This window comes from Bubalus bubalis, chromosome 5 (genome assembly GCF_019923935.1).
Source record: "Bubalus bubalis isolate 160015118507 breed Murrah chromosome 5, NDDB_SH_1, whole genome shotgun sequence".
NCBI lineage: Eukaryota > Metazoa > Chordata > Mammalia > Artiodactyla > Bovidae > Bubalus > Bubalus bubalis.
In genome coordinates this window covers 13,567,546-13,589,510 of record NC_059161.1, presented here as the reverse complement: position 1 = coordinate 13,589,510, position 21,965 = coordinate 13,567,546, and the positions used below count along the sequence as shown (strand labels likewise).

General features: G+C 35.6%; 1 protein-coding gene across 1 annotated transcript in view; it reads right to left on the bottom strand.

The window, feature by feature from the left end:
• The window catches only part of TPR (translocated promoter region, nuclear basket protein), a 64,072-nt gene that overhangs the window by 9,836 nt on the left and 32,271 nt on the right, over nt 1–21,965 (bottom strand). The window contains exons 31-46 of the mRNA XM_006060530.4: nt 19,897–20,027; nt 18,276–18,486; nt 17,225–17,368; nt 16,668–16,866; nt 15,496–15,701; nt 15,267–15,328; nt 14,469–14,677; nt 11,470–11,742; nt 10,427–10,575; nt 9,684–9,767; nt 6,633–6,830; nt 5,729–5,860; nt 5,154–5,244; nt 3,486–3,670; nt 2,278–2,346; nt 2,072–2,166 (exon numbers count right to left, since the gene is read on the bottom strand). Coding sequence (XP_006060592.4) covers nt 2,072–2,166; nt 2,278–2,346; nt 3,486–3,670; nt 5,154–5,244; nt 5,729–5,860; nt 6,633–6,830; nt 9,684–9,767; nt 10,427–10,575; nt 11,470–11,742; nt 14,469–14,677; nt 15,267–15,328; nt 15,496–15,701; nt 16,668–16,866; nt 17,225–17,368; nt 18,276–18,486; nt 19,897–20,027 — 2,438 coding nt within the window. The remainder of the gene's footprint in view (nt 1–2,071; nt 2,167–2,277; nt 2,347–3,485; nt 3,671–5,153; nt 5,245–5,728; nt 5,861–6,632; nt 6,831–9,683; nt 9,768–10,426; nt 10,576–11,469; nt 11,743–14,468; nt 14,678–15,266; nt 15,329–15,495; nt 15,702–16,667; nt 16,867–17,224; nt 17,369–18,275; nt 18,487–19,896; nt 20,028–21,965) is intronic.

The window sequence follows — 21,965 nt, the reverse complement described above, 5'->3', positions numbered from 1 at the left end:
GACCTTTGTTGGCAAAGTAATGTCTCTGTTTTTTAATATGCTGTCTAGGCTGGTCATAGCTTTTCTTTCAAAGAGCAAGCATTTTTAAATTTCATGGCTGTAGTCTCACCATCTGCAGTGATTTCGGAGCCCCAAAATACATAACAATGTTTCCACTGTTTCCCCATCTATTTGCCATGAAGTGATGGGACTGGATGCCATGATCTTAGTTTTCTGAATGTTGAGTTTTAAGTCAGCTTTCTCACTCTCTTCTTTATTTTCATCAAGAGAATCTTTAGTTCTTCACTTTCTGTCATAAGGGTGGTGTCATCTGCATATCTGAGGTTATTGCTATTTCTCCTGGCAATCTTGATTCCAGCTTGTGCTTCTTCCAGCCTGGCATTTTGCATGATGTACTCTGCATATAAATTAAATAAGCAGGGTGAAAATATACAGCCTTGACGTACTCCTTTCCCAATTTGGAACCAGTCTGCTGTTCCATGTCCAGTTCTAACTGTTGCTTCTTGACCTGCATACAGATTTCTCAGGAGGCAGGTCAGGTGGTCTGGTATTCTCATCTCTTTCAGAATTTTCCATAGTTTGCTGTGATCCATACAGTCAAAGTCACTAAAGCAGAAATAGATATTTTTCTGGAACTCTCTTTTTCTATGATCCAATGGATGTTGGCAATTTGATCTCTGGTTCCTCTGTCTTTTCTAAATCCAGCTTGAACATCTGGAAGTTCACAGTTCACATACTGTTGAAGCCTGGCTTGGAGAATTTTGAGCATTACTTTGCAAGCATGTGAGATGAGTGCAATTGTGCGGTAGTTTGAGCATTCTTTGGCATTGCCTTTCTTTGGGACTGGAATGAAAACTGACCTTTTCCAGTCCTGTGGTGACTGCTGAGTTTTCCATATTTGCTGGCATATTGAATGCAGCACTTTCACAGCATCATCTTTTAGGATTTGAAATAGCTCTACTGGAATTCCTTCACCTCCACTAGCTTTGTTCGTAGTGATGCTTCCTAAGCATCACTTGACTTCTCATCTAGGATGTCTGGCTCTAGGTGACTGATCACAGAGGAATACACAGAACTATACAAAAAAAAGATCTTAAAGACCCGATACCCACGATGGTGTGATCAGTCTCACAGTTATGAAGATTAAAATACTGATTCATGGGAATGCTCAGTAAGCTTCAGGTATTTTTTTCCAAGACTCAATTTAATGCTGTCCCCATTAAGTCCTCTGGTTCTTTTCCCCTATGTGTTGGTAAAAATCACTCCTTCATTTTTATAAACAAAGCTTCTTGCTCATTCCTCTATTCTAGAGTGTTAAGATTATCATTAGTTGTGCATAAGCTTAGCTTACACAACAGTATTATCCATTATGATGACTATAATTATTAACACTTTCACCAACATCTGATATAAAGCATTTACTATGTGCAGGTGATATTATATAAATATGGTAACATAAATTCATTTAATTCTCACAATTTATGAGGTAAGAAATATTGTGTTATTCTCATTAATAAAATGAAGATACTCAGGTACAGAGAATACACATAACTTGATATAGCAAGTAAGCACTATAGCTAGGTTCCAAAGCCAGACATTCTAACTCTAAAGCCCATGCTCTTAACCACTGTATACTGCCTTTACATTTTAAATTCCTGATGGAAGCAACTGTATTTCACTCTTATCGATGTGATTTTCTCAAACACTACATTCTCAACCCTTCTACTCTCAAGTGCTTAGTACCCAGTATGAAAAGTGAAAGTGAAGTTGCTCAGTTGTGTCCGACTCTTTGCGACTCCATGGACTGCAGCCTACCAGGCTCCTCCCTCCATGGGATTCTCCAGGCAAGAGTACTGGAGTGGGTTGCCATTTCCTTCTCCAGGGGATCTTCCCGACCCAGGGATTGAACGCATGTCTCCCGCATTCCAGGCAGACACTTTAACCCCTGAGCCACCTAAAACCCCCGTACCCAGTATAGAACTTAACAAATAATGTACCCATCAAATGTAATCAAGTTAAGAGGGAAAGAGTCTGACTAGTCACAAAGTGTGGTTCTATCTCATTAACTTACTGAATTGCTTCAGCAAATCCATCAGTACGATGTGGCACCACAAGAGTTGGGGTACTTGGAACTGTTCTATCTTCATCATCAAAAAAATGCTGCTGCTAAAAAAGACAGAAAACAAGTACTTAGCAGGATGATAGGAGCATCCGTATGGACAAGACAAATAATCACTGAACAAACAAATCACTTTTACATGAGAGGTAGGTACTTACCATGCCACCTATTCCTGGAGTCAACTGAAGCCCGCGTCCTACAGACTGCCTTCGGGTCATCTGAATTCTCTGTGTCAAGAAAGGAATTTCATTTAAGGAATTAGGCAATGAAAGAAACACCAAACGCTAACAGATACAGCTTATCAGGCTGGTAATAAAATAACTAAAATGTTAGCAGATTAATGTAATTATTGGAACCTTTCTTAAACTGCTACTAATCTTGTACCAGTACTAAAGAAGTCTATTTTGTAAACAGTGACATGTTTTTAATTATACAGACTATAGTATTAACCAACAAATATTTTATTAACCAGTAGATAATATTAATCACTATGTAAAACCAAACTCTGGTCCTTGTTATTTGTTGATAACTAAGTTAGTTTCTATCACTTTGATTTAAGTGTTTGGATGTTGAAGCTGAATTATCCTTTAAAGTTCAAACAGTGGTACTGAATACTTGTAAACTGTTTCCCAATTTAGACAATTAAAAATTGATGGAGATGGAGATTGCAGGATCCATAAATAATTCTCTAAGACTTTATATTTTCAGAAAATGAGAAAATTTATCTTCACCAGTCGTATTTTGGTAAAATCTACCCTTGACAGTGTTTAGTATACTACAAAGACTCAAGCTACATGATTAATAGATCCTTTGTACTTTTCTAGCTGTTTCTTCAAGAGCTTCTGATAGAGATGTTCAATCCTACTACAAAAGTGTCTCATGTAAAGGGTTATGCACACTATCATGAACTTGAACAGTGGGTATTAATATGTGTGATTCCAAAAAATAAGAAGAAAAAAGATCTGTTAAGAACAGAAATTTATTTTAAAAAGAATTCATGCACCTTGGAGAAAGAAACCTTCAAAACAAATGGGTCAGCTGCTGAAATATATTTTAATCAAAATCCAAGAAAAATTTCTTTTTTAACCTGCAGAAACAGCAGACCCTTATTTTCTCTGTATATAATCATTTCAACTTATACACGACTTTAGCAAGCCTTGCTTTTCCAAAGTCCCCGTCTGCCATATTTCAGGGAAAATAATTCAGAGATTAGTTTCAGCTCAAAAATTTTATAAAAATGTACCAAAACATTAAAAAGTTCACTTAATTCCTGGGGAAAAACAAAGTAATAGCTAATGGAAAGAAAGGGAGAAAAAGCCAACATTTTTCAAAGTAAAATGTTCAGAATGACTAGTATTTTTAATACCTGAACTGGCGGTCCCAGCTCCTGAGGTGGAGCATGAATGGTCAGTCTTGGGGGAAGTGGGTGTGGTGGGCGTCTTGGTGACTGAGGTGCTCGGGGGGTCTGTCTTTCAGATGCTGATGATGGCTGCTGTTCTCTAGATATCTCCTGGGAAAAAGAGGACTCTGCAGTACCAGTATTTCCTTCGCCTATAGGAAAAGAGAAGTTTATTCTGAACTATTAAGTTTACAATAAGGTAACCTGGACAATCGCTAGAACTATAATTCTTACCCCTATGAATGTTCACCTAACTAATATTTTCATAAAAAATAGTGAGGTGTGGCAGACCCAGAGATAATAGGTATGCAATTAACAGCTGTACAGCCTTAAGCAAGTTCCTTCTATTTCTTTGGTTGGTTCATGAAACAATATAACCCATAAGAAACATTTTTCTGAAGATTTCAAATAATGGACAGAAAGCATTTAGCTTAACATAAGATAAACATTTTAACACTTAGTACCTTTTAACAGTTAACCTAGTTATATCACTTTGCTTCTGCTTTTCAGATTCTTCACTGGTAGTTAAAACCTGGTAAGCTTATTGTAAGAATTTCCCCAATAAATATTCAATGAGCATCTGTTATGCTTTGTATTGAGGAAAAAAGGCTATGAACACTCATGCTCACAAGACTTAGCTTTCAGTGATAATATTAGGCAAAATCTTTCCCTCTATAATCCAATTATGTGACACAAAAAAGGTATTTCTTAAATCCATAAAATGCTTTAAAGATGTAAATTATTACAATTAATCTCCTTAGATCCTTATCTCCCTTAAAAAGCAATACTTTATAACTTCATTATATAGTTCAATATTCATTCTCTTAAAAATATAAAAGTTGAAAAGACTGCCTGCTTTTCCTTTCCTTAATTCAAATGAGTATACAATTTACATTTTTATACACAGGCCTACACAAAAACTCAGATATTCTGTTTTCCCACTAGTCTACATAGATAAGGTTTTTTATTATATTACTACTGATTTTGGCTCAGTATTATCTGTTAAAATCAGAATATCAAAACCATATGATCACAGAGTCTTCAAAAAACATTTAAAAATGATTCTAAAAGAAAATTATTTTCTATGAATTCTATAATTCTTTACTGCCTACAACTTTTAGCTGATTGCCAAGACTCATCTTTTCAACAATTGACAAAAGGCATGCTCTATTGATGAAAAAGTCTCTTATTTACCAGAAAACTGGACAATATTTTAAAACTGATACCCACAAATCTTGAAACATTGCAGCTTGATTAGACTGACCTCTCCTGGTTGTGAACTGCTATTACTATTATGAGAAGTCCTTGATTTAATTTTACACTTATGAGCAGAAGCAACAAATGGCATTTATAATACTTTATAGATTTAAAAAGTCTGAATCTCACTGTATTCCAATGAGGTAGAAAAAAATAGTATAATGACTACATTTTAGATGTAAACACAAAAGACTTTAAGAGAATAATATGACAAAGCAAGAACATGAGCCAATCTTTCCCTTGCCAGTTTACTAAGTTTTACTACCTATGTGATAATTAAGTGGAATCTTAGTTTAGAAAATGTTAGGTTAAAATATTAAATTAAGTAAAATGTTAAAAGTGTTCAATTAAAAAGAGAAAAACTAAACAAAATCTCACCACTGTTCTGAGAATCAGCTGCTCTCTGATTACTTTCACCTCCACCCATACTTTCTTCTGTTTCTGTACCTGGATCAGTCCCGTCACCACCCTAAAAAACAAAATATGAATGCTAAATGCAAGTAAATCACGTGTGATTATCTTCAATAATTAACCAAATGACAGCTGCTGCTGCTAAGTCGCTTCAGTCGTGTCCGACTCTGTGCGACCCCGTAGATGGCAGCCCACCAGGCTCCCCGATCCCTGGGATTCTCCAGGCAAGAACACTGGAGTGGGTTGCCATTTCCTTCTCCAATGCATGAAAGTGAAAAGTCAAAGTGAAGTTGCTCAGTTGTGTCCGACTCTTAGCGACACCATGGACTGCAGCCTACTGGGCTCCTCCGTCCATGGGATTTTCTAGGCAAAAGTACTGGAGTGGGGTGCCATTGCCTTCTCCGCAAACGACAGCAGAAATAAACAAAAAAATCCAAAGATATGAAAAGTTGTAGTGTTCTGACAATACAGGATTTTTATACTCTTGGAAAGTAACAAGCAAGTTCCTGAAGAAAATGACGGTGCAAATTCTGGCCCGTTACCTCAGCATCATCAGCCTCATATCCATCATTGCCGTCCGCACTGCCGGTGCCTTCATTACTGTCTTCACCCTCGTCTCCCATCCCTGTGTCGTCTTCATCATCATCATCATCGTCTTCATCTTCTTCATAATCCTTGTAAAAAATCCCAAGTATAAATAAAGATACAGGATATGGTATGCATGTTCTACATTATCTTGATACCATGATTAGAAATGTAAGTGACACCACACTGATGAGGATACAGGAGCCATCCTAAAAGTTATATGGAATTCAGACTTCAGTGGCATCAAGAATCAAAACTGTGATGCTTACTGGAATTAATATTGTTAACAGTCAACTTCGAGTTCTAACTGTCCATATGAGACCAATTCAAAGATAAAAACTTCTAGGTGTCAAATGAATGTCAAGTGGTCCACTTTGATTCTAACTTTAAAATGTGGCATTGAATGAGAAAATGGTGAAATACTATGAGCTTTTAAATACCTAGTTTGATTAATAAAAGAATCAAAAAAGGAGAAGGTGTCGATACTAAACTAACACCCAAAACAAAATGCGAAGTTTCGCTTAAAAAATAATTATCTTCACACTTCAATTTCTTTTGAAAAGAACTATGAGGGTTCCACAAAATAAAAAACAATCCTTTTATTTTCAGAAACCATAGTGCTTACAGTTAAATCTAGTCACTTATCAGTGAGATTTAAGATTAATTAATCTAACAAATCCTAAAGGACTTAGTAATCATTAAAACAAATGAGATTTTCCATCACTTGCTCCATGCAAATTTCACTACCAAATGTTAAGTTCAGAACTAATCAGGATAAAAGAAAAGCAAAACAATCTACTTAAAGTGACAGGGAATCAGAATTTCAGTTTAAAACAATAAATGATTTCAAATCAAATTCACCTCATGTTCCCCATCATTTTCATCCTCCTCCTCCTCTTCATCATCACTGTCAATTACAATGACATCATCTCCTTTGCCTTGACCATCTTGGGATGAAGCTGTTTGTTGATCTGACTGAAGAGGCCCAAGGTCTATTTGTAGAGATTGAGAGGTTTCTTCACTGTCTTCCATTGGTGTATAATCTCCCTGGGTGACTCCCTTTAAAAGTAAAAAAAATAAATGAATAAAGAATAGTCAATTATACTTAAAACTATCAGTGACATACTGTAGATATAAGTAAAGGCTAAAGAATACTAATGGGCTATGAGAATTTTAAAAAATGTTGTTTTCAAAAGCAGAATTAATTCAAAATAAATGTTTTGGATCTCTTTACTATCTTATTATAGAAAAATTATTCTAAATCCCACTCGGTAATACTTCAATAAAAAAGACAGACCACACACACACAGACAGACAGACACGTGTATGTGTCAAAGGCACCAGGGTGGTACTGTAGATGAATGTTGTCCATCAGAAATATAATGTGAGCCACAATACATTTCACATGTATAATTAAAAAATTTTTAGCAGTCACATAAAAAAACAAGTGAAATCAATTTTTAATAACAATCTTAATATAGCCAAAAATCATTTCAGTGTGGAATCAATATATGAATTATTCATCCTATCTTTTAAAATTTGTAATATGTCTACAAAATCCAATGTATATTTCATATTTAAGAATATCTCACTTTGGGCTTGTTGCATTTCAAGTGCTCAACAGCCAACACAGTGAGTTAACAGTGCAAACCAAAGTCAGAAAAAAGAATATCCATGGAACTGCAACATATAATTAAAAAAAAAAGACAAAAAATGTTCCCCAAACCAGAAACCATCTGTAAAACACACTAAATAAGACAAACTATTACAATTATCTTTTTACAAACACTTCTCCCCCTTTCTAAACACCCTATCTCAAGTCTTCAAACCACATTAAAGATATACCAGTATTTCCTTAATCTAACAATTTCATATTTTTACTACTGAAATAAACCATAATTTAACTTTATTTTTGATATTTCTTACAAAAAACTGTTTACTTTTTAGTTCAGTACTCAGCAAAATATTTTTTTTTTGGGGGGGTGGGGGGCGGCGGGCTGTGCCATGTGGCATGTGGAACCTGAGTTCTCTGACCAGGGACAGAATACACACCCTCTGCAGTAGAAGCGCAGAGCCCTAACCACTGAATCACCAGGGAGTTCCAAAATCTCCTTCTGGTATACAAGGCAGAAACAATGCCTTATGAACTAAATCATTCATAAGGATGTTAACTGTAATGGAAAAAATGAGTAAGTCATGGTATAATTAAAAATGTAACTCAAACTGACATGCTTATTTCAAGAAAAACAACACTTACAAAGAACATCTGCTTCACTGTCAGAAAATTAGAAAAATGAACTGTTACATATTCACACACTGAGTAGACAGCGCTAGAAGGCAGAATGCAAAGTCCAATGGCACTTCTGAGTCACAGAAATTTTGTCAATCTCAAAAGTAAATGCTTTGTACAAAATATTTTAGTATAATTTAACCAAGTCTGGCAATAACACCAAAATTCACATCTTATTTCAAAATTGTTATGCTCTTCAGGTATAACCCTCTCTGAAAGATACATGAAACTGATGCCATTTAGAGTATTACCTATTCATCTTGGAGGTTTAATTTTCTGTTCATAGTCAAGGAAATCTGAAAAAATTACCTTAGAAAATTAATGCATCTACAAAACCAGTATGTACCTGCAATCTGTGGTTACTTGTGATTAGCCTGAAACAGTTTCTTTATTTTATACAGATAAAATAATTTTAGAATAAAGTGATCCTAAAACTTTACCCAGAGAGAAAGTACTGTTTCAAGCTTAACAAGACAAATGAAAAACAGACAACCTGAGATTAAATTCTAGCTCCAACACTATGAGAACTTGGGTACACGACTTAGCTAGGCATTGATTTCTTCACCTATAAAACAGGGTTGTGACCAGATCTGTTATGAGGATTAAATTATTTGATAAATGCAAATATTTTAACTACCCTTGGCATATAATAACGAACTGTGTTAACTAATGTTATAATATTACAAATAAATTACTATAAATTGACTTCCCAGGTGGTACAATGGTAAAGAATGCCTGCTGATGCAGGAGTTGCCAGAGTCAAAGTTGTGATCCCTAGGTTGGGAAGATCCCCTGCAGAAGGAAATGGTAACCCACTCCAGTATTCTTGCCTGGAAAATTCCATGGACAAAGGAGCCTTGGAGGCTACAGTCCATGGGGTTGAGAGTCGAATACGACTGAGCAACTGAGTACATGCACATGCATGCACACACACTATAAATTATGAATTCTCAATTTGTAGGGCAGGGGAATAGAAGAAAAGTATTAATCTGAGTGCCTAATATATGGCAGGTAGTATTTTGGGTACTCTACAAGACTAAAAGTTATTCCAACAGATGAGAAAATTGAAGCTTAAAGAGAATTAACATCTTGTTTATAGTCATACAGCTTCTAAGTGGTAAAGTAATGAACAAAAGCTAGAGTTTATATCTTCAGAGTCTATGCATTTCCACTAGTCAGGCTGTTTCTGGAGAAGCCTCAATGAGAGTTCAAAAGATGAAGATGTATACAAATGCATTTCCTTTCAGAGATTATTTTAATTTAGTAAGGGAAGCAAGAGGGGAGCAACTGAGGACCAACAAATAGGCACTATGGATAAGTGCAAGACTCAACCAGCTCGTCCTTTCAAATACCTAAGAGTGGATAATCTTTACTTGTGACAACTCTTAGCTTAGAAAGTTTGTGCCTTCTATAAAGAAACACATTCCTTTAATAAAGTTTAGAAGGCAGGACACTAATCAGAAGTAAAACAAAGTAGAAATTGTATTGGCAATTCTAATAATATTTCGTTAAATATAAAAGAAGTATATTGAAAATAGAAGTCCAAACAATATTTCAATTTGTCAAAGCTTATTTCATTCAAGCAATCATTTGTTTACCTTACTTTCAGTATTTTTACTTACTTCTCCAATGGAATCTTGAGAATCCTGGGTGTATACTTGAGTCTCTACCTCTCCATCAGTACTTTCTTCTGCCATAACTTCTTCCTGCATCAGGACATATAAGTGTGTGAATCGTATCAATTCACTAGAGGAAGCAACACTTGTTCAGCTAGGTTTCCCAATAAAACAAAACTCAAATCTGTAATTTTATGAAACAATACATCAGAAATGTTCACTTATATTTACTTATAAAAATATAACCAATCATATTCTTCTTTGGTATATACAAAATAAGGTTAATGAACATTAACTAAATACATGCCAGTGAAACACATTTAGTAGTCTCAATGCTTGCAAGAAAACAATTCATTACAACTTATCCTAAACAAAATAAAATGAAGGAAAACCATTTTGGTCAACCAGAGGGAAAAAATGGCAGGTACCAGTTTAAAACACCCATGAGGCTATAAACTTTCTTATTCTTTGAATTTTAAAAAAAGGCTTAAATGGAGTTCATTCTATGTTTCTATAACTGTTTTTAAAATGGAAATTGGAAATTCAATAAAACATATGAAAAGAATATACAACAGTATTGGCAACGTTACATAATAGTACCAGGGCTGTCAGCGGAAACGTTGCTACTAACAGCAGTACTTTCTGGATTTTGACCCCCAAAACCTCCCTTCACTTAATAATGCTGTAACTGAAAGAGTATCTTGTTTCTATTGGTAGAAGTAAAAATAAACAGAAAGACCTTTACATACCTCAGTTCCTACAGGTGTAACACTTTTCAGCTTCTTTGGAAGAGGCATTTCCACTGTATCATCAGAGATCTGGTCTGATGCTTCTATGGTGCTATCTTCTTCCTCTTCACGTGTACGCTTTGGCAAAGAAGAACTTGGGGTAGCTGAAACTGTGAAATTATGTAACTTAAATCTTGAATTACAGCATGATAACAGCTCAATTTAAAGTTAATCTGAAAACACCTTGATCATTTAACTAAAAAACAAAAACCACAATAAACATTTATTTGGATAGAACAACAAAATCTGTTCCTGCCAATTTATGTGTAAACAAAGAGAAATTTTTTTGGTCTTTGTAAACAAAGACAAATTTATGTTCTGAATCAATGGTCTCATACTATCAACTTAACTTTTGGTTAATAAAGCCAATCAACATTTACAGTAATACACTAACTCACTGTGACTATATAACTATAGAATTGCTCCTCACAAAGGTTATATAGGGCCTTCTTATGATTTATAAATCTAAAGACTCCTTGGACAAATAAAAACTCTTCCTTATATGTTTAAGATTTGAAAATTCTTACATGATCTTTTTAGTTCTCAGGACTTGTACTGAGTTACATTTGACCCTTGAACAATTTAGGGAGGGGCACTGTCCTTCCAAATTTGCCATTCCTTGAATCTGCAGATCCAAGCAACTGAGGATGTGCAGTTGCTGTGGTGTTCTGAAACACCACACTACTGAAAAAATCCACATATAAGTGGACCATGCAGTTCAAATCTGTGTTGTTCAAGGGTCAACTGTACATATTACATGTTATGGGTTGTACCACCTTTAAAATCAGTGATGAAATAACTGGAAAGGAAGAAAGATCTTAATGACAAAAATCAGTGACCTAAATTAGAATTCAGCAGTAAACATAAAATGTTAGGATTACAATCATCTCCTTTAATACCCGATAGAAAACAAGTATGTAGAAAGAATATTCAGGATATATAATATACTCAAGAAACTGTAAATGCACAGGTCTACTCTAACTTCATTTTAAAATTAGTCTTACCAGTGCCAAATACTGCAGTGGAAGTAGAAGGCCGCTCAACTGGTGAACTCTGAACCACCTCCACTATGTTTGGGGATAGTTCTTGATTTGTAGGCTCAATCTGAGGATGACTCTGTTGAGTAGGCTGCACAAAAGCCGTAGCCTGTGTTTGTTGCTGAACAGTTAAAATGGGTTGAGGGATAGAAGGCTGGACATTAGGACTGGTAGAACGAACAGATCCACTTGTGCTTCCGAAAACTGGAACATGTTCCACAGGCCCTTCTGACTGCATGGCTGAAAAACAATTAGAGCATCTAATGCATTAAGATTTCTATTCTTACCAAAGTTAGGTCCCTATTCTGGACCTAACAGAAGCAGAAGATATTAAGAAGAGGTGGCAAGAATACATAGAAGAACTGTACAAAAAAGAGCTTCACGACTCAGATAATCACGATGGTGTGATCACCCACCTAGAGCCAGACATCCTGGAATGTGAAGTCAAGTGGACCTTAGAAAGCATCACTACGAACAAAGCTAGTGGAGGTGATGGAATTCCAGTTGGGCTATTTCAAATCCTGAAAGATGATGCTGTGAAAGTGCTGCACTCAATATGCCAGCAAATTTGGAAAACTTAGCAGTCACCACGGGACTGGAAAAGGTCAGTTTTCATTCCAATCCCAAAGAAAGGCAATGCCAAAGAATGCTCAAACTACCGCACAATTGCACTCATCTCACACGCTAGTAAAATAATGCTCAAAATTCTCCAAGCCAGGCTTCAGCAGTACCTGAATCATGAACTTCTAGATGTTCAAGCTGGTTTTAGGAAAGGCAGAGGAACCAGAGATCAAATTGCCAACATCTGCTGGATCATGGAAAAAGCAAGAGAGTTCCAGAAAAATATCTATTTCTGCTTTATTGACTATGCCAAAGCCTTTGACTGTGTGGATCACAATAAACTGTGGAAAATTCTGAAAGAGATGGGAATACCAGACCACCTGACCTGCCTCTTGAGAAACCTATATGCAGGTCAGGAAGCAAGTTAGAACTGGACATGGAACAACATACTGGTTCCAAATAAGAAAAGGAGTACGTCAAGGCTGTATATTGTGACCCTGCTTATTTAACTTATATGCAAAGTACATCATGAGAAACGCTGGGCTGGAAGAAGCACAAGCTGGAATCAAGACTGCCGGGATGTCACCTGTAACAGATTCAGCTGAACTGAATCAATAACCTCAGATATGCAGATGACACCACCCTTATGGCAGAAAGTGAAGAGGAACTAAAAAGCCTCTTGATGAAAGTGAAAGAGGAGAGTGAAAAAGTTGGCTTAAAGCTCAACATTCAGAAAACTAAGATCATGGCATCTGGTCCCATTACTTCAGGGCAAATAGATGGGGAAACAGTGGCAACAGTTGTCAGACTTTATTTTTCTGGGCTCCAAAAATCACTGCAGATGGTGACTGCAGCCATGAAATTAAAAGACGCTTACTCCTTGGAAGGAAAGTTATGACCAACCTAGATAGTATATTGAAAAGCAGAGATATTCCTTTGCCAACAAAGGTCCATCTAGTCAAGGTTATGGTTTTTCCTGTGGTCATGTATGGATGTGAGAGTTGGACTGTGAAGAAAGCTGAGCACTGAAGAATTGATGCTTTTGAACTGTGGTGTTGGAGAAGACTCTTGAAGAGTCCCTTGGACTGCAAGGAGATCCAACCAGTCCATTCTAAAGGAGATCACTCCTGGGTGTTCACTGGAAGGACTGATGCTGAAGCTGAAACTCCAATACTTTGGCCACCTCATGCAAAGAGTTGACTCACTGGAAAAGACCCTGATGCTGGGAGGGATTGGGGGCAGGAGGAGAAGGGGATGACAGGATGAGATGGCTGGATGGCATCACCGACTCGATGGACATGAGTTTGAGTGAACTCCGGGAGTTGGTGATGGACAGGGAGGCCTGGCGTGCTGTGATTCATGGGGTCGCAAAGAGTCGGATATGACTGAGCAACTGAACTGAACTGAGCTGAATCTGTTACAGGTGACATTGTGCATAGTTATTTGTGTACATACCTCTCATCACTCATTAGATAAAAACATTGAGGGTAAAAGAAATGTATTATGCATTGTATTGCCTGTGTGACAGATATGGTAGCGTGCAGTAAACTGCGGTTGAATTAAATAAATACCTGAAACTGGTTTTGCATCCATTGTTCTTTTCAAATGATGACTAAATAAAATGATATAGAGACTTATGTATCATTTTGCTTTCAATTGATAATAAAATAACCATTAAGTTTAAGTGGTAATATATCTCATAATCATTTTACTGAATGTAGTTCAAATGAAATAGTCTGTCCTTTCATAGCACATATAATTTTATATATTTTTAAACATAAATAAGTTACTGAATTCTAAAATTTGTTAAGAACCTATGGGAATTATATTTAGTAAAGTTTTACGGACACCTATCTTGAGATTAGGTAAAGGAATTAAAACAATGAAAAAGAAAATTCCTATGCTTGAGAAGCTCAATCAAGTGGAATTAAAAAAAAAAATATTCAACTGAATAAAATGTGGTTAACTGCTGTAATGACTAAGAAAGTGACATGGGAACAAAGTGGAGAAAAAAATGAAAAGATCAGATAGCTTTAGTGAAGAAGTGGTGTTTAGGATGATCACTGATTTAATATGGTTTTCTAAGTGGATTTCATATCATCTTTCTTAGCCTATAGAGGTGAAAAACATGGTCCTGAAAAAGATGACATATATTCATAGGGTGTATTTCCCTCTTTCTTTAGCTTGAAAACAAAACAAAGCAAAAATGATGGAGGGAGGAAATATGCTACGTTAACAAGTAACCCAGGAGGCATGCACCTGAAAATACTAACTGCCCGCTTTTACTATGATGTCTGACGTTCGCTTTAGTGGAAGTCTCATTTATCCTTGAAATTACACTCATCTTCTCATAACAAATCTAAGAAAACTGTCGGTTCAATCAGATCTGTTATTATTTTACTTACCTTCCTGTGACTCCACCTGTGTAGTGGGCATCACTGTGGCTGTTGGGGTGGTAGTAGGATTTGTAACAGTTGCAGGTGTAACCATTGGGCGGATGCTAGCTCTGGGTGTTGACTTATTCCCAGCCATAGCTGCAGCTGTCACTTTACTTGGCGTAGACACAACAGGGGTTGGCTTGATATTGGCTGTTGGTGGGTCTGACATGCTGGCACTTATGGAAAGAAAAATGTGAAAATAATAATTCACAAAAAGTACTACACACATTTCTTATAAAGTACAAATACTCCAACGAAAGTAAAGCACATACGCTTACTGAAGTGAATGTCCAGTAATTATTACCTTAATACACATTCAAACAGTTTTCCTAACACTGCTTTGAGTAGATTTTTGGCAGATTAGGAAAAAATTAAAGACAGTAAATACTATTGTTGTTCAGTCGCTCAGTCGTGTCAGACTGTTTGCAACCCCATGGACTGTAGAATGTCAGGCTTACTTAAAGACAGTAAGTACAATTTTATATTTTTTTGTTCACTAAATATTACGAAACTCTTATTGAAGAAGTTCTGAATTTAAGCATCAGAAACTGTGCAGGAAATACTCTACAGTGGTGCATCCTGACAAGGCAGAACCTATTAACTGTTGATTACTGAACCTTAGTCTCACCTTAGCCTCTTGCTCTTCAACTATATAATTTTATAACGTAAACTTTTTTTCTCCCCAAAGATCACTAGGTCCTCCCTGTATTTTAAAAGAAAAGCAGGAAACAGACTGTAAACAGACTGCCAAAGAACAAAACTCACATTCCTCTTTCACCAGAAGCTGGAGTTGTTTTCAACGTGATCTGTCTCTGCTGTTCTGGGACCTACAGAAAGAAAACTATGGATTATTGTGCCGGTCCTACAAGAGTCCACCCAACAATGCCATCAAAATATTTTAGTGTTAATTCTCTCAAACAGAGGCTCCTAAATCACCAGACATCTTCAAGCAAAATGTACAGAGAAAAAATGATTTGCCAAACTGGCTGATAACCTTATTGGTAGGTTCCTGAGGCTCGTCTCTCTGCTCAAGGTGTCTCTCTTGATGCTCCCTGAGTTCTCTCTCCAAGCGACTAATTCGACCTTCGTACTGGGACTTAAGAGCAGTCATACGAACATCCAGTTCATCTTTCTGCTGATCTAAGGCTCCATTCCTTTGTTTAAGCTCTTCATTTTCTTTAGTTAGCTGATCTTTTACACCTAAAGAAGTAACCACATCATTCTATTAATATCATAATCAAACACTGGAAACAAAAAAATTTATGTGCTTGATAAGTATGCAAAGGCTATATTGGATTCTATTCCTGAACTTTAGCATCTACAATAATTCTGATATACTCTACATTTCAATAAACAAGGTTTTAAACACGTATTTATTACTCCAATATAAAATATACTCCAAAATAAAAAAGACTCAGCTTTTCCTAACTAAGATCTCAAAAAAGATAAAGGATCTACCATAAACTAGTCAGCAGGAGCTCTTTTATATGGCCTTTAAATATTTTTAATATATGAGAGACTATAAAATTTTCATTTCATATAATTTACAGCAGATACTCAAGGATAATTAAGCAACTTCATTTTTTTTTTAATGAAATAAGTTGCCAGGGACACTATCTTAGAGATCCATTTAAATAACTGCTCATAAGAAAATTCAACCTACTTGGCATTTTATTTACCTACTAGCAGACTGGTAAGCAAGGTGCAGTAAGGCCCTGAGGGTTGTAGCACTGGGATCCTCATATAGCTGACATGATGTTTTCCCTGAAGGCCTAATGGGGCCCTCTGTGAGTGAGGCACAGAAAACTCACTGAGCTAAGGTCCAATGCTGCCTAGAGTTTACAGAAGGCCTCTGGACAGTATACTATGGACCCAAAGGGTTACCATCAGAAGGTGGTAACAGTTACACACTAAAGCAGAAGGACAGCTGTACTCCCTATCCACTATCAGTTAACAATTAAGAAACACATCATAAATTAAGGACATCCTTATTACTTGAAAATTAAAACTGCTGTAATTTGAATCCAATTAAATAAACCTGATATCTAAAGTATGCACAGAAGTCGCTTAGTATTATTTACTTTTCTTTCCTATTTAATTGTAAGCCTGTATCAAATAACCAACTTTCACCATCAAATTCAAATCATAAAGCATACAGAAACTTACCAGCTAAATGTGCAATTTTTGATTTTGCTGCTACAATGGCCTTTCTTGTTTTTTCTTCCTTTTCAGTTATCTGCTGTCGGAGTTGCTCTTCCTGTGTAGTTCTATCTTGAAGGTCCTGACGAAGTCGTGCAAGTTCAGATTGAAGCTCCAGAGTCTGTTCCTGGAGACTTCTTGCTTCTATCTCTTTCTCAGATAAAGTCTTTTTTAAAGGAAAACAAAGTATTAACCATGTAATTCAGCCAAATCAATATAACTACATCCCCTACAGACTTAAAGCATAAAACTTATTAATTTATTTAGATTAAATGAAAGTATAAATATAAAATGGTAATCAAGTTAAGTGGACACCTGCAAGATGATTAGGTATTATCTGCATACATAAGTCATTCAAAGAAAAATTATATATTTCCATATAATAAGAGAAAGTATCAGTGTTTAACCCATTTTTCTTTTTTCAAAATTCCTTTATGACTGAATTATATTCCATTGTATTTTTCCAGCTTTTCAACAAGGAAACAATTATGAACATACACCTTTCACTTCTCTTACGCTCATACCTTCTGCAGGTTCTCCACTTGATTCTCAAGTGACTTTGACTTGGTTTCAGCTTGGCTTAGGGTCTCTTTGAGCTCCTGCATTTCCTGGACTGAGACGTGCTGTTCCTGATGGTCTCCAGAAGACTGAGCTGAGGTCTCCATGACCTAAGATGACAAACAGTAATAATACACTTGAACATTTATATTCAGTAATTCTGCAAATTCATCTAAGAAAATAGTAAGTATATAAAGAAACTTATCTTTAAGGGTATTCATAAATAAATCTATAAAACAACTTTAATGTCCAAGAGTAAGCTATTAGTTAAATAGGTTAGGGCTTTCCATACTACTGGGTATTAACCAGCTAATCAAAATGATGATGCACTGTTTAACATAGAATTATCCAGAAAAACAAATCACTCATACATGAAGGAAAGCATATTAAAGTATTAACAGTGGCTAACTGAGGGGTAAGAATTTTGAAATTTTTTCTTCATATATTTTCTAGTCTAACAGGTGCTAACTTGTTGACTTGACACAATCAAGTCAATATACAAGTTCTTTACCACTGGTAATCAAAAATAAAAATCAAGTCTAAAGTAAAACAAAGATTTAAAAATTCTTTTTGATAAATGGTTAACACAGAATACTTATTTAAAATAACACAACCTGATCAATTACAAGAAACTAGCACTTTTTGATATATATCATTTTAATCAGTTAAATGAGTTCTTTAATGAGTTACAAGAAAATAGTTTTGAAAAGGAACAATATTTGAAATTGGGAAACTACATAAAAATGCCTAGCAGTTACTACTATTTCTTTATGAATTTATAGTTCATTTTAGGACATACTAAAGAGCTAATCTTAAACTAAATAAAGTATTGCATATATGAGTAAAAACCAATAACTAAATATTATGAATAAGGTTTTTGTAAGACTCATCCAAATATGCAAATCCATGTATCTAAATATATAAAAAACTGTGTATAAATTGTGTAGACCAAAATTGTGTATATCAAAAAATTATATATATAAAGAATATATAAAAAGAAAACCACTTCAAAAATACCTTATCTTGTTGTGCTTTAAGTTCTTCATATTGAGTCTTGTACCTACGTCCAATTTTCTTGACTTGAGTAATAGTTTTAACCTTTTCTTGAATGTCAATTATTTTGGCATCTAACTCCTTCTGGATATTTTCCTTTTCTGTTCTTACTTTATTTAAATCTTCCTTTAGACTCTGGATTAAGTTCTGGTTGTTAGTCAAAGATGCATTTGATCTAAGCAAAAGAGATGGGATAAAGCAGAAAGACTAAATATTTGAGACTTTTCCAATTTTAAAACCTTTTAAGTTATACTTTTATTGTGTTGCTTTAGTGTGTGTTTTATTTAGAAAACTCTTAAGAAAAGCACACACACACACCCTTCAAAAGAGAATTCCTTAACTTATGAACCTGTGGTACTTTAGAAAAATGTGACTGACTTATTACATGCCATATATACCCATTTTAGAGATGAGAAAAACTGAGCTGTAAGTTGTTAAGTAACACGCACAGTTACTCTGCATGGTACTCAGAGTGTAATCCACATCTGCCTGATAGCAAAATCTACGTTAAGTACATGAGGTTCTGTAAACCACATTAAGTGTTTGCTGTGTGTTCCTCTTCTTTTTTACGACACTTAAAAAAAATGTAAAAATCATTCTTAGCTTCCAGGTTGTACAAAAAAAGACCTGTGGATTATAGTCTGCCAACTCCTGTATTTTAATCATGAACTGAACTTGAAATCAGATGACCTGAGTTAAGAGCATGTTGTTAATCGTTACTAAACTTAGAAGTAAGCCTGGGTACCTTTCTGAATCTTAGCTTCCTCATCTTTAAAATTAAGTAATATCTCTCCCACTTAAAATGCCAGACTATTGTTATGAAAAAAAAAAAAAAAAAAAGAGAATAAACTTGACAAAAATTTGTAAGCTGTCCGGTATCATAAACAGGGGCTAAGACAGGGACAAAGGACATTAAAGCTTACAAGAGGTAAGCCAGAAACATTAACTCTAATATTACATTTATCTTTAAAAGGCAATATACTTCACTATAAGTTCATTTAAGAACTTTCTTTAAGAACTTCCCTGGTGGTCCAGTGGTGAAGAATATGCCTTCTAAAGTATAAGGAAATATGCCTTCTTAGTTGCCTGGTTGGGCAACTAAGCCAAATTAGAGAAGCCTGCAAAACACAACTACTGAGCTTGTGCTCCCCAATAGGCCTCTGCATGCTGAAACAAAGACTCAGCGCAGCAAAAAAAAAAAAAAAAAAGAGAAAAAAACCCTTCTTTATGAAAACTTTCAAAATAGATTCATGAATATATGTTAATCAAAAGAAAAAAGAAAAATCTACTTGCAAAAGTTAATTTGACTATTTAAAAAAATGGTCTGCTTTAGATTCATACCAACTACGTAGTTTAAAAAGTAATCAAGTATGGAGAAATAATTCATATATGAAGGCATAAAACTAAATGACAGCTTGCTTGTTTTTATAAAGCAATAAAAGGAAAGATACATATAAGAGCTCCAGCATTTTCCATCCTCTTTAAAGTCAGGAAGCACTTAGGGCATCACATAAAGAATAGAAACAAACTTCTTTAAATTAAGATTGTCCAAGTACTGCATACAACTTGAGATTATTCCATATACCTTGCAATTTCAGCTTTAAGTCTTCCAATTTCTTCAGTCAATTGCTGAATACGCTTAGTGTGAACTTCCTTTTCAGAAAGCAGCTTACGATATTCTTCTGTATCTGGATCTTTCTGTTGATTCACTAGATGCTAGAATAGGAACAATGCATAACACGATTTTATGAAACTAATGTGCTATATTAAAATATCAGAGTATCTAATTATGTTTATATTAGATGCTTGCATACATAGTGATCAACCATCAAATTATAAGAAAATAAAATCAAAGCTTTAGTTCCTTTGTTTAGCTAAGAGGTTTAGCCAAAACGAAAGGGGAAAACAAAGTAAATGTCATTCACTATTCATTATTTTTCACAGTTGCAAAGAAACATTTCAGAATAGTTACAGTAGAGTCAAATTAAAGGGATCCAAAGAATCTATAAGCTTTAACATTAAATACCCAATTTCATTAAAGTGACATATATAGGGAAAAAAAGTTCATCATGCATTACAAACAAAACAAGAAAATGAAAATAATCCTAAATGCAATTGATTCCATTAACCAGAAAAGAAGGCAGCATAATTTAACAGGAATATATCTAGACTTGGGCAGATTATCCTTTCTGGATTTTTCAGACTCTTTGTGAGAATAAAAAAAGCATGAAGGGGCTCTAAAATTTTAAAATCCTATTTAGATATGAGTAGTTCTTTAGAGCATTTTCTAGGTGCTGGGTGGACTGCTTCATTTAATTTTTGTAAAATGAACAGGGTGATTATATCCTCATTTACAAAATCAAGGAAAATTGTCTGAGAAAGATTAATGTCCTCATTTTCACAAAGCAAATAGCTAGTATGAGGTAAGGCAGATTTCCAACTTCTTCTCTGAATACAGAGCTACTACAGCTTCTACTATACACACACATACTATGTGTGTGTACAGTATGTGAGGTTATATCGATAACCTCAGATATGCAGATGACACACCCTTACGGCAGAAAACAAAGAGGAACTAAAAAGCCTCTTGATGAAAGTGAAAGAGGAGAGTGAAAACGTTGGCTTAAAACTCAGCATTCAGAAAACTAAGATCATGGCACCTGGTCCCATCACTTCATGGCTAATAGATGGGGAAACAGTGGAAACAGTGAGAGACTTTATTTTGGGGGGCTCCAAAATCACTGCAGATGGTGATTGCAGCCATGAAATTAAAAGATGCTTGCTCCTTGGAAGAAAACCTATGACCAACCTAGACAGCATATTAAAAAGCAGAGACATTACTTTACCAACAAAGGTCCGTCTAGTCAAAGCTATGGTTTTTCCAGTAGTCATGTATGGATAAGAGTTGGACTATAAAAAAAGCTGAGCACCGAAGAATTGATGCTTTTGAACTCTGGTATTAGAGAAGACTCTTGAGAGTCCCTTGGACAGTAAGGAGATCTAACTAGTCCATCCTAAAGGAAATTGGTCCTGAATATTCAGTGGAAGGACTGATGCTGAAGCTGAAACTCCAATACTCTGGCCACTTGATGTGAAGAACTGTCTCATTGATAAAGACCCTGATGCTGGGAAAGACTGAAGGTGGGAGAAAGGGACGACAAAGGATGAGATGGCTGGATGGCATCACCAACATGATGGACAGGAGTTTGAGTAAACTCCAGGAGTTGGTGATGGACAGGGAGGCCTGGTGTGCTACAGTCCACGGGATCGCAAAGAATCAGACAGGACTGAGTGACTGAACTGAATGTGTGGGTGCATTTTGCTCCTCAGTTGTGTCCGACTCCTTGTGAACGTTGTGGACTGTAGCCTGCCAGGCTCCTCTGTCCAAGGGATTTTTCAGGCAAAAATACCGAAGTGGGTTGCCATTCCCTTCTCCAGGGGATCTTCCCAATCCAGGGATTGAACCCAGGTCCCCTGTACTGCAGGCAAATTCCCTATCATCTGAGACACCAGGGAAGCCAAACATACCATGCTAAATGGTTTTGTCTTCTCTCCCCCACCCCCAAAATACTGCAGTGAACAAGTCTTCTTAAAGTGCTTCAATGAATTATATAAATCCATTTTTCACGTACAAAAACATTTTAAAGATAAAGC